This window comes from Xyrauchen texanus, chromosome 46 (genome assembly GCF_025860055.1).
Source record: "Xyrauchen texanus isolate HMW12.3.18 chromosome 46, RBS_HiC_50CHRs, whole genome shotgun sequence".
NCBI lineage: Eukaryota > Metazoa > Chordata > Actinopteri > Cypriniformes > Catostomidae > Xyrauchen > Xyrauchen texanus.
This window is the reverse complement of record NC_068321.1, coordinates 21,761,649-21,775,227: the sequence shown is the minus strand read 5'-3', so window position 1 is coordinate 21,775,227 and position 13,579 is coordinate 21,761,649. Positions and strand designations below refer to the sequence as shown.

General features: G+C 38.6%; 1 protein-coding gene across 2 annotated transcripts; it reads left to right on the top strand.

Moving 5' to 3' along the window:
• The first annotated feature begins 3,174 nt into the window (after positions 1-3,174).
• On the top strand, positions 3,175-13,271 carry rag1 (recombination activating 1). 2 transcript variants are annotated; one of them, XM_052119982.1, is made up of 4 exons: positions 3,175-3,296; positions 5,715-6,045; positions 7,396-8,531; positions 10,112-13,271. In XM_052119982.1, exons 2-4 carry the CDS (start codon positions 5,738-5,740, stop codon positions 11,857-11,859), a joined length of 3,192 nt encoding a protein of 1,063 aa, XP_051975942.1. In that variant the 5' UTR covers positions 3,175-3,296; positions 5,715-5,737; the 3' UTR covers positions 11,860-13,271. The 2 variants fall into 2 exon arrangements, with proteins under 2 accessions (XP_051975942.1, XP_051975943.1); XM_052119983.1 differs by having other exon boundaries at positions 3,279-3,471.
• Positions 13,272-13,579: the final 308 nt, after the last annotated feature.

The following is a 13,579-nucleotide window of genomic DNA, read 5'->3' as shown; positions in this document are numbered from 1 at the left end:
TAAAAACGTCACGCAAATGTCAAAAGAAGATGACAAGTTCTTTAAACACGTATTAGTGACCTTTAAAGACGTCAAGTGTCCATTATCCAGCTTAGTGATCAAATAATGGTTCGGATCTCAGTGCATTGATCGGTTCGCTGTTTCACGCCACCCTCTGCATCAACACCAAAATCTTCGACCCCACACTGCAGGTGTCCTTTCAGACAGTGATAACAGCAGTGAAACCCACCTCAACCACAGCCCTTCTTACAAAAATGATCCACATAGTGGAGAACAACACACAGTCTACTGCCAGGTGGCTGTTGACTGAAGATATTTTGCACATAAATCAAACTGCCGTTGGGCTTATCAGTAACAAGTCAATTAGCAGGCAGAGAGAGGTGCCGATCTCTAGGGGTCACGATGTTTGTTAGATGGACATCTGCAGTGCTGTTTTCTTCGCTATGGCAACGGACCTACAGTAGCACTTTCCCTCTGTGTTTCTGTCGCTTTCTCTGTTTCTCTCATTCTCAGGCATGCCAGAATGCTGCTTTGAAGGAATAGTTCATCCAAAATAAGAATTCGGACAAATCCATGACTTTCTTTCTTCCATTAAACACAAAAGGTGAAATTCCACATTTTTGGAAACCATGTGGAATCTTTGAATGGCTGGAATTTAAGTCTTTATTCACTGAAAACCAACACATGAAAAGATTGCAGCTCGTGACTCAACAGGTTTTTAACATTAAGAGCTATATTTTCAATTAATACTGACATACATCAAAGCCTCAAGGATCCATAAGGTCCGGTATGATGGATTTTCCTGTACACTGAAAATTTGGGAAAACTACAAAAATCCTCTTCTGTTGAATGTCTGTTCTTAACACAAAGCTATTGTATGACTTCAAAAGACTTAGCATACAGCGTCATATACAGTAGGTCATATGGTCAACTTTATAATGCTTTAAAGGTATTGTTTGGAGCTCAACCGTGAAACTAGCCATCCTTTTTCATTGTATGAAAAATAACAACATATAAGACAATAAACAATCACACATGTAATATAAAATGCTATATATTGTCTGTGTCTTTCAGGCCCTTGAGGCATCTTTATGAAAGATGAAAGAACCTTTTAAAAAAAATTATATTTTATGTGACCATAATTTTACATTAACGTGGCTTTATTTATTTCCTCTTTCTCTCTCTCTTTCTCTTACTCTCTCTTTTTTGCTACCAATCAATCTATTTATATATTTGTCTATTTAATCCATGTAATTATTTATTTTTCATATTTATATGTGCAATATTATAGTGTACTCAAGTATGCATTTAGTTGTTTGTTTGGTTGGTTTGCAGAAGTCTTGGCCCTCTGATAGTACTCTGTGTCTATGAGATGGGCCCCAGGAAAGACTCTCGGGCACTCACCGTGTGTTTAATGACAAGTCCGACAGTGTCAAGAGGGCCTGATGAAATAAGACCAATTCTTATGCAAATATTTAATGAATATGCTTATAAATAAATCCATTAAATTAATTTTTGATGACACGAACACAGTTCAGAGAGCAACTGCAACAGGAGCCCCTTGTAGAACTAGTTAATATTCATCAAAGTGACACAAAAAGCAAAAGCAGTGTCATCATGGATTACAAAAAGAAAAAACAGAAATGCACTTGCTTCAGAAGTCAGAAATGTACTTATTTAGGGACAAAATTAAATAAATAAATAAATAAAAAATTATATAATAATATATAATATATATAATATTTTATGTATAACTAAAAGTGTGTGTGTGTGTGTATATATATATATATATATATATATATATATATATATATATATACACTAATATATATATATTAGGGCTGGCAATTTAACGCGTTAATTCAGTGTGATAAATTTTATTACAAATAACGTGTTAAAAAATGTACGCAATTAATCGCAATGCCCCCGGATTGTAATAAGGAAGATTCCTGAGAAATGCAAGCTTGTAGTACCACCTGTTTACTCCAGAGGGCAGTAATTGAAATTTCAGCTGTGTGGCAACGCGGCAGTTTATACAGTGAAGAAAACAACCAGACAGCACAAAACAGACATTCGTTACGTTCTTGTGTTCAAAACATTTGATGGAGTGCAAATTCGAACTAAGGGATCTCAAGATGTGTTCTAAGTATTAAACTATATTTAACTTGAGACAGTGACCTAAAGATTGTATGTTTATGACGCAACGCACCCGAGACGCTACACAAGCATGTCTGATGCAGGTGTAAATTGACGGGCTCTTAAACAAGCCCTCATCATAAATCTCCAACTGATTGACAAATTCACTTGTGAAATGGATTTCTGTGAACTGTGTGCCAATGATTGACTTATGATCAATAATATGATAGTAAACAATACATTGTATTCTAAAACCAATTTTGTATTGTCTTATCAATGATTAACTCTTCTTCCACAAGAATGTAATGCATTTTAATTTATTTATATGTATATTCTATATGTTCCATTTATGTCAAATACTTTGTTTGAATCAATTAATAGATTTTTTTCAGAACAATTATTGCTGTTAGCATACAAACAAAAAATATATATGTACATTTTAAATCTAATGCAATTTTGTTACTTTTCAGTTTGCCTCAAGCAGGTATATAGCGGGTAATAGGATCTGTCAAATGCAATCATTTTATAGGCCTACCCTGTGTTTGTTGTGCATTTCCAAGTTTTGAATACACAGTAAAGGTAGGTAATTTTATGCTGTCTGCATTGAGTAGATAGTTTTCAGTTTCCTTTTAAGAGACTCCACTGATCTGATGTGCTTTAACAGCTTTTTCTATACAGCTCAGATCAAATAGCCGAGCTATAGCTTGTTGGTTCGGACCACCTGCTGGAGATGTGTCTGAGAGAGTGCAGCCATTAACAGCAGAAGGGTGCATTAGTTTGTATCCATGTGACTTCTATTGATATGTGTTTACGAAAAGTATATGTTCATGTGCGTTTGTGTGTCTTAAGCAAACACATGGTATATGTTATGTATGCTGTGTGTGTGTGAATGTGGTTTGCAACCCCCCCTACCCACCCCAGATCTCCCGTGTTGTCTCTCAGGTGCTAAAATGTGGCGGTTAAAGACCCCACAGAGAGGTATAAATAGGACTATCTTCCTATGGAGAGAGACATTCTTTTATAGGAGAACCTAAGGAACACTCTTATACACAGAGACTAGAAGATAGACAGCCGCAGACAAGAACGCACCAGGCCTCCCCTGTGCCCCCATGCAGAAAAGGCCCCAGGGGAGAATTTGCCAGCTGAGCCTCAAAAACAAGGTAGGAGAACCCAGCTGACTGACAGAGTGCTCTCAGCTGTTTGTGTGTATATGTGTCTCAATAGTTCACTTCATAGTTGAGAGCTAGAGAGACCCAAGCTGAGAGGGGGAAAGAGAAAAAGAGAGAAAGACAAAGAGAGAATATGCCAGCATGCACCCACCATGGGAGTGTTATGGTAAGCGCTTGTTGATTTATTGATCAGGAAAGGGGACCGTTTTATGTTTCATTGGACTGGATGAGAGCAAAGCATTGTGACACATTGTTGTTATGAGACTCTGACAGCCACTGCTAGCCCAAATGATGTGACTTCTTATGTTATTCCTTGTTTTTATTTTCCGTTTTTTCCTCAAATGGTCGAGACACCAGTGTAGTGGATAGAATATGTCTCATGAATGGCTGGCATTACAATTTTCCTTCATCTGACGTAAAGGTAGTTTACCCCAAAATGTACATTTGATAAAGATTTATTTACTCATGTTTTTCCAAACCCACATGACTTTCTTTTCATCCATGGACCACAAAAGGAGATGTTTGGGTTGAAAGACAGCCTCAGTCATCATTCTCTTTTATTGCATTGTTTTCCAATACAATGAAATTAATTGGTGACTGAGACTGAACATTCTAAGTCATACATGTTTGTAACAGAATAAGGGTCAATAAATTATGACACATTTTTTACATTTTTAGTTGAACTATACCTTTAAGACCACATCCACACTAATACATTTTTGTTTGGAAACAAATGAATTTCACCATTTTTATGCCTCTCATCCACACTAGAATGTTGTTTTTCTTCACCAAAAATTAGTGTTTCGAAGACGCTCTTGATTAAAGCATGCTTGGGAAATCGATGGCGTTACGAAACTAAAAACAACGTTTTAAAAAAAAAAAAATTGTGTATTAAGATTAATGTAGATGTGGTTGCGTCCACACTAATAGGTTTTGCCGTAATGCGTTAATTTGGCTATGTTTATGCCTCTAATCCACACTAGAGTTCCGATTTCCTTCACCGAAAATAGAACGCTTCGAAAACACTCTTTATTTCCACAAACTTCTGAAAACAACGACTTTAAAACTGAAAATGGAGAAAATAGAAAACAGATTAGTGGGGACATTTTCGTTTGAAAGCGCATGAATTTTGTAATGTTTATGCCTCTCATCCACACTCGAATGGCGTTTTCATCCACCCAAAATTAGCGTTTCAAATACGCACTACATTACCACATACTTGGGAAATCGATGGTGTTACGAAACTAAAAAGTTTTAACACTTATAGGTTTTTGTTTGAAAACTCATGAATTTTTCGACATTTACGCCTCTAATCCATACTAAAATGGCGTTTTCCTCTACCGAAAATAGAGGGTTTTGAAAACACTCTTCATTTCAGCAAACTTCCGAAAACAACGTCTTTAAAACTGAAAATGGAGTTTTCAGAGAAAACGGATTATTGAGGATATATTCGTCATCCACACAGAATTACATTTTCCTCCACTGAAAATTAAGCGTTTAAAAAAATGCTCTACATTACAGCATTAGGCTATTTTGAAAACAATTACATTAGGAACAGAAAACAGAGTTTTCAAACAGAAACGGGATAGTGTGGATGTGGCCTAAATAGTTATCTGTGCATCATAAGGGACCACTCAGAACTAATGCGTTCTTGCAGGTTAAAAAGGTGCAAGATACAGTGCATCGGAAAGAACATGACTGGAGATGCATTTTTACCTGACACGGTGTCTAAAAAAACGCAATGAATGCAAAAAACACGTTATATGTGAATGCCCCCTAAAACCTGTTCCACATAACTCATTGTGCCTCTCTCTCTCTCTTTCTCTATTGCTCTCCATTAAATGCCAACAGGCTACTCTATGTTCTGAAACTCATGTTTCAGCACAGACAATGACTATTATAACTGATTGACAGCCTTAGAGGTGTCCATTTAGCAAATGCTTGGTCTCTGAGAAGTGAGAGGTGAAAAAATGAAAAGAAAGATGAGGGATTGAAAAAAGGACATGTGAGTCCCTGATCGGGAGTGTTAGGGAGGAGGAAAATGAAGTATTCAGTGCTGGATCGATTCTTGAATGCTTGTCTCATGCATTTTACAGAAGCGCTAAATGCCAGTTATGGTATAATACTGCACTCTGGGTCGGAGCAAATCTCTCCCACTTGGGCTGGGATTTCAGGGTGCTTTTAACAAACTATGCTGTAGACTTTAGTAAATCTGTTTGATTGTGCCATAGCCTTGGAAATAAGATTATTTTCGCACTTCTTTTGTGGATTTAAGAGTCTGAACCCTTTTTCTATTACACCTAATAATATTCCTTGGCAGCCAAGCTAATCTCAGAGTCTCATAAACTCACAATTCATGAAGAATTAATCTCATTCCTTCTAAATTTCTTGTCTCGTTCTTGAAAGCAGCTGCGAGCGACTAAGCTGACGCCATGGACAAAGAGAGGTGGAGTTCTAAAGATGCTCCCAGAGCTTCAATGCCTGACGAACTTTCTCATCCTAAGTTCTCCGAATGGAAGTTTAAGCTCTTTCGGGTCAGATCAATTGAGAAGGCCCCCCTGCCTAATGACGCAACGGTGGAGAAGGAGAACCAGGCTGAGGTGGATATGGAGATGGTGGGCTCCCCAGGAAGCGTTATGAGGCTCTGTTTTGGGGGGAAGAGTAAGGAAAACGTGGAGGGATCTCGAGAGAGAGTGGATCTCAAGCTGCAGGAGATTGATACACATATGAATATATTAAAGTGAGTCTAACACTCCCATTGGTTGGGTAATCAAAGTGATTCAAAGGTTTCAAATGTATTAATATATGGTCTTTGAAATGACATATAGAACCGCACTCAATGACTGTACTACTGTATGTTTAAGCGTATTGATTCTACAGTGCTGAGTTTGTTTTAAAAATGCTGCAAGGTCTTAGTGAAAAAAATTTTTTTGTTGTAAGATATTATTTTTATCAAACTGAATTATCTGACATACAGCATTTCCTTGCTTTCAGTGTTGGGGATGTTGAGTGAATTAGTGATGCTATTAACTTAAGTACATTTTCAGTAGCCTGACAAAAAAGTGTAGCTTTTCCAGTAACAACAAGTAGTGGTGTAGTGAGTCCAAAAGCCAATTTTTTTGCACATGCAGCATTATTGGAATGTCTGAATATTTTTTAGCCAATCGGTTCATCCTAAATGGTTCTCTCTCTCATATGTGTTTGAAAATCATTTTAGTGAATCGGTTTGTCCTAAATATTTCTTTCTCTCATTCATGTAGCATTGGAAAGACAGATTCATTCTAGTGAATTGGTTCATTTAGATGATTCATGTAAATAAATTGATAAAAAAATTAAAAAATCCTATTCGCCGATTCATGTACCTGGACCCTGCACATTATGTTCAGTCTTCTTTTATATTTGCTAAATATTTAGTTAAATACATACTATATAAATTACTTTGTATTCTAGTTTTAGTTGTATTTAGTGTAAATGTACCTTTTTCAACATTTGAGTTCATTGTTCATTTGAAAACACTTTTTTTCCTTTTTTCTGAGAAAAATTCTGGATTGATCAAATTACAAAATTTTAATCTTCGGATAGATATACTGTATATATATTTAAAAAGTTATTGCCCTCTTAAAGGAATATTCTGGGTTCAATATAAGTTAAGCTCAATCGATAGCATTTGTGGCATAATGTTGATTACCACTTCTTTTCTTTAAAAAAAAAGCAAAAATCAATGAGTCACTTATAACGGAAATAAATGAGGCTTTATCAAGCTAAAATAATGTTAACACACATATTGTTTATGTCTTGTGGCTATACTTTTGAAATAGTGAGTATTTACAGATTAGTCCCATTTGCCTCCATTATAATATTAATATTATGCCACAAAAGCGGTTGCTTGAGTTTAACTTGTAATGAATATTCCTTCAAGGAGCTTCAATGTAGTTAGCGACTTTTTGCTAGTAGCTTGTAGTGTTGCTAACTAATTTTTCAAAAGTTTAGCTTGACTGTAATTTAACTACTTTACATTACAGCTTGTAGATTCCCCAACACTGCTTGTCGGTCTTTTGCTTAGCTTAGCTTCTCTTTTCATCCTTTGCAGAAGCCTTTGTCGTCTGTGTGGCCTCTCTATATGGAAAGCTAAAGGTACGGCGCATGAAGTCCAGGGCGACCTGGAAGAGTCCAGCAGGTGTGCTTTGCGCCGGATGGGCTGCAAGTTGGCAACCTGGCCTGAGGTCATCTTGAAGGTCTTCACGGTGGACGTGAAGACCGACATGGAAACGGTCCATCCGTCCCTGTTCTGTCACCGGTGCTGGATGGCTGCCATGAGGGGAGGAGGGTTCTGTTCTTTCAAAAGGACCAGGATCCCAGTCTGGAAGCCCCACACCTCAAACTGCAACCTGTGCTTCCCCAAGAAAAGCTCTTATGAACGGATGAGAAAGAAGCGGACCAAGCCACTTAAAGGTGCACATAGCCTTACGAAGAGAATCAAGAAGGACTCCTCAGCATCCTCAGGGGCCAATAGAGTGTGGAGACAGTCCACAGAGAATCAAGGGGGATCAGGTGGGAAGGACTGGCTAAACCCATCTGTTCAGAGAGGACAATGGGTGAAGACCATTACACTCTGCCAGAGAGACCATCTGAGCTCAAAGCTCATCCCCCAAGAGCTCCCAATGGACTTGCTATGTGCCGTTACCTGCCAAGTGTGTGATCACCTTCTTTCCGACCCAGTCCAGTCCCCATGCCGACACCTGTTTTGCCGGGTCTGTATCGTAAGGTACAGTCACGCTTTGGGGCCACACTGTCCCACCTGTAACCAACAGCTGAATCTATCCCAGCTGACCAGGCCAGCCAAGTTCTTTCTCTCCACTCTCAGCTCCCTGCCTCTTCTCTGCCCCAGCGAAGGCTGCAATCAATGGGTCAGATTAGACTCCTTTAGAGAACACTGCCTCAACCACTATCATGACAAAGAGTCCCATGAAGAACGAACAACTTCAGAACCAAACCTAGATGTGTACCTGCCCATCAACAAAGGTGGGCGTCCTCGACAGCATCTGTTGTCGCTGACCCGGCGGGCACAGAAGCACAGGCTTCGAGACTTGAAGAACCAGGTGAAAGTGTTTGCCGATAAGGAAGAAGGAGGGGATGTGAAGTCGGTCTGTTTGACGCTCTTCCTTCTGGCGCTGAGAGCGGGGAATGAACACAAACAAGCAGACGAGCTGGAAGCCATGATGCAAGGTACTGCCAAGAAGCATATCACCCACAATATGTGACTGTCAAAGCAGTCAAAGTCAAATTAATACAACTAGTGTGAACAGATTTTTGAATTATGCATTATCGAGTCACTTAAAGGGATAGTTCAACCACAAATGAAAATTCTGCCATCATTTACCCTTATGTTGTCACATGTACAGTATTAGTTTCTTCCTTCCTTGGAACACAAAAGGAGATTTTAGGGCAGAATGTTAGTCTCAGTCACCACTTTTATTGTATTAAAAATAGATGCAATGAAAGTGAATGGTGACTGAGACTAATATTGTGCCTTATTTTGTGTTTAGTGATGACAAAATTAAAAAATGTCATCTAATATACAGTATGGTATCATATTATTTTTCAGTATGTATAGTTAGTCTTGTTATTAAATGTCTGATTGTAGATAAATGTACTGACTTTCCTTAAAGTAACAGCTTTAACATGTAATTTTACATCATAATGTTTACATTTACTTCTTGCAAATAGATGCATTAAATGAATTGAACATGCTCACAAGGTTATCTACATACAAAATTAATCCATACCTTGCTTGTATGGCTGACTGTCAATTTACATGGAAGAGTCACCACACTACTGAATGTGTGTGTATATGCACGTGAGACTCGAATACACAATAACAATTCTTGTAAAGAGCCTATTAGGATGAAAACAACATCAGTAGCCCTTGTATCTGCAAATGACACAGCCAGTGTCTTCAGCCCCCGGGGGAACTGGGCCCAGCTGGTGTCTGCTTTCATCTGTAGCCAATAGATCAGTATCTCTAGCCCAGCTGAGTCACATCTCATCTAACTTAAATATTAATAATCTCCCTGATCTAGAACAATTACAAAATTTTCCATGCTGCAATTATAATCAGAATTTTAGAATTTCCAAGTAGGATTTGCTGGTGCTCTGAAATTAGAACAGACAAAAACACAAGCATGTGCACACACACACACACACACACACACACACACACACACACACACACACACACACACACACACACACACACACACACACACACACACACACACACACACACACACACACACATGAATATGATACATATGATCACATATGTAGAATTTAATGAGAATCACCTTTGAGAATGAGACTTGAGGACAAAAACTAAAAATATGCCTGGATATCTCGTAAACCCCCAGTTGAAATATCAGACCGTTGGATGGTTTGCTTTTTTGTTTCACCTATAATTAACCAGGAAAGTCACTTAAGAACAAAATTCCTATTTACAATAACAGCCTGGATGGTACGATTGACCAACCAGAATCAAGTATTCCAGGGATCCATGTTATAAAATTTCTTATTTGTTTCTACTGATTCTGGGGTGATATATGACCTAGACCTATTCTTTTTTTTTCTTTCTTTTTTTTGGGTGAAATTCATCCACAAGCATACAAACAAATATCTATATTGATTTCTTGTGCTCTCTTTCTTACTCACTTTCTTTCTTTGTTTATCTTACCCAAACAGTTCTATGAATACATAATATACTTCTGATTCTATCTCACACAGTTTTGTTTTCCTTCTGTATTCTCTTCCAGGCAGGGGATTTGGCCTACATCCTGCAGTGTGTTTGGCCATAAGAGTCAACACCTTCCTCAGCTGTAGTCAATACCACAAGATGTATCGCACTGTCAAGGCCACAAGTGGCCGCCAGATATTCCAGCCTCTGCACACTCTACGAAGTGCTGAGAAAGAGCTTCTTCCTGGTTTCCACCAATTTGAGTGGCAGCCGGCTCTCAAAAATGTTTCCAGCTCCTGGAATGTGGGCATCATTGATGGCCTCTCTGGCTGGATGGACTCTGTGGATGATGTCCCTGCTGACACCATTGCTAGAAGGTTCCGCTATGATGTCGCCCTCGTCTCGGCATTAAAAGACCTGGAGGAGGACATCATGGAGGGACTGAGAGAAAAGGGGCTGGATGACAGCACGTGCACCTCAGGCTTCACCGTGGTGGTAAAAGAATCATGTGATGGTATGGGAGATGTCAGCGAGAAACATGGAATGGGTCCAGCTGTGCCTGAAAAGGCAGTGAGGTTTTCCTTCACGGTCATGTCCATCTCCATCCGAGCTGAAGGTGAGGAGGAGGCCGTCACCATCTTTCAGGAGGAGAAGCCAAACTCAGAGCTCTCCTGTAGGCCTTTGTGTCTCATGTTTGTGGATGAGTCAGACCACGAGACCCTCACAGCCATCTTGGGACCTGTGGTGGCAGAGCGGAAAGCCATGATGGAAAGTCGGCTAATTCTGTCTGTCGGTGGTCTTCAGCGCTCCTTTAGGTTCATCTTCCGAGGGACAGGCTATGATGAGAAGATGGTACGGGAAATGGAAGGCCTAGAATCTTCTGGTTCCACTTACATATGTACCCTCTGCGACTCAACTCGAGCCGAAGCTTCTAATAACATGGTGCTACATTCCATCACACGTAGCCACAATGAAAACCTTGAACGGTACGAGATCTGGAGAACAAATCCATTCTCTGAGTCTGCCGAAGAGCTCCGTGACCGGGTCAAGGGTGCATCCGCCAAGCCTTTCTTGGAGACCCAGACCACCCTGGATGCCCTGCACTGTGACATTGGCAATGCGACTGAATTCTACAAGATCTTTCAGGATGAGATTGGAGAAGTCTACCAGAAAAGCAACCCAAGTCGAGAGGAGCGTCGTAGTTGGCGGTCAGCCCTGGACAAACAGCTGAGAAAGAAACTCAAACTCAAGCCTGTGATGAGGATGAACGGAAACTTTGCCCGTCGATTGATGACACGTGAGGCCATTGAGGTCGTCTGTGAGCTTGTTCCTTCCGAGGAACGTCGCAAGGCACTACAGAAGCTGATGGAACTCTACCTCCAGATGAAGCCAGTGTGGCGTTCCACCTGTCCCGCCCGAGACTGCCCTGACCAACTGTGTCAGTATAGCTACAACTCTCAGCAATTTGCCGACCTCCTTTCCACCATGTTTAAGTATCGCTATGACGGCAAAATCACCAACTACCTCCACAAGACCCTGGCCCATGTGCCTGAGATCATCGAAAGAGATGGATCAATTGGAGCATGGGCCAGTGAAGGTAATGAGTCGGGAAACAAGCTCTTCAGACGCTTTCGCAAGATGAATGCAAGGCAGTCTAAAACATTTGAACTTGAAGATGTTCTGAAACACCACTGGCTGTACACCTCCAAGTATCTACAGAAGTTTATGGAGGCTCACAGGAATTCTGAAAAAGCTCTGCAAGCCACATTCAACCCAGAAGAAACCCCAGATGAAGTTGACATAGCTCTTGATGTGCAAGATTTTTGATTGACTTTCTTTAATGGACCATTTTTCTTTCTAAAAAATTGTTAAGTAAATGATTTTATTTCTTGAGATGAGATGCAATATTAGGTGTAATAGCTTTATTATTCACTTGCATTAATTTTTAAGATAGTGCATAGAAGTGAGCTAAATTGTTTTATGGCAGAGATAAAAGTGTATGGGAATGGCAATTCTTTCTCCCCAGATTTAACAGGCAAATGTTCTGTATTTTATCTCTTGCTGCTTGTGAAATTTTAGGGAGTTTTTTGTATTGGCAGGATGTGATACCTTCACAAATTCATACAGAAGGGTTATTTATGTGAACGCACAAGGGAACTGTAAGTCACTGGAATTGTGCTAAAGGAGCCCCACTTCTTTGATGGCTGTATAAATATATCACACATGTCAAAAGCAAAATGGAAACTCAAACTGCCTCCATTGTGTGAGAGCCAAAGAGAGGGATAACTTTATTTCCATCCTGTACATAACAATTTTCTGATCGGGCTTCACTGGGCACAAATGACCCTGAATGACCCATAGACACTATATTACATTATTTGCACATTCAAGTAGATTCTGAATATTGGCATACTCTACCTCAGTTTTCAGTCTTCAATCCCACAAGTCCCAAGGACACTTGCACCACGCCATTCTCAAATACATTTTCAAACCCATTCTTGAAGAAATGGACATTTCTTTTACAGAAAAAAATCACCTATTGACTTTATTGATTTTTAAAGTTTCTTTATGGTTATATGTGTTACTTATTCACCGTATAAACATTTACCTCAGTTGATTAATTATGTTTTTTGTTTATTGGTTCTAGATTACATTCATTGTGTTTACATTGTACTCCTTCAAACTGAGAAGTATTTCAGTGATCCACTGTTTACTTTATAAATACATTTGATTAATTTCTTGTCTTAATTGATTTGATTTCTTTGATATTATACATGTATTTTGTATTTTAACCCTAAACTTTGGGTACTACTAGTTGTTATATTAGCTATTCTTTTAGTAATCCAAAGGTACCTCTCATGATTATATTTTGGGGACATGTTGTGAGGGTAAAATTGCATGTCTGTTTATATACTATAACTTTATGCTGAAGACATGAGCATGTTTCATGGCAATATTACATTTTTGTTCTGTTTTAAATGATTTGGAATGAAACCCTTTGCTTTGGATAAACCATTCTTTATTGTAAAAATAATTATGTTTGTAGACTTGCACAAAGACACTGGAAATGTTCTTGACTCAACATTATTTCTTTCTTTTACTGTGTCAGAACATTACAGGGATTATTGTAATTCATAAACATGTGGATTGATACTTTGCATTTGGCATGTCAATTATTGAATATAATTTTGTAATAAATTACATTTTACTCTTGCTCTGCCACATTGTTCATAAAAAGGAAATAAATAATTAAACCAAAAAGCCAATTGAGAATGTCAAACTTTTGTGTCCTATGTATAAATGCAGATAGACAGACAGCTGAAATTAGCATGGAGGTTTCCGTTGGGGTCAAGTCAAGAAAGAACATATAAAGATTAAAATATATATATATATATATATAATTGAATAATCAAGATGAAACCATGAAGGAAAATATAATCAATTTTATTGAGCTTTTTTTATCAGCTTTTTATTTAAGCAGACAAAAACAATCTAGAGGCTGTTTTTCTACATTTTTAAAAACAATAAATCATCAAATTAATAATAA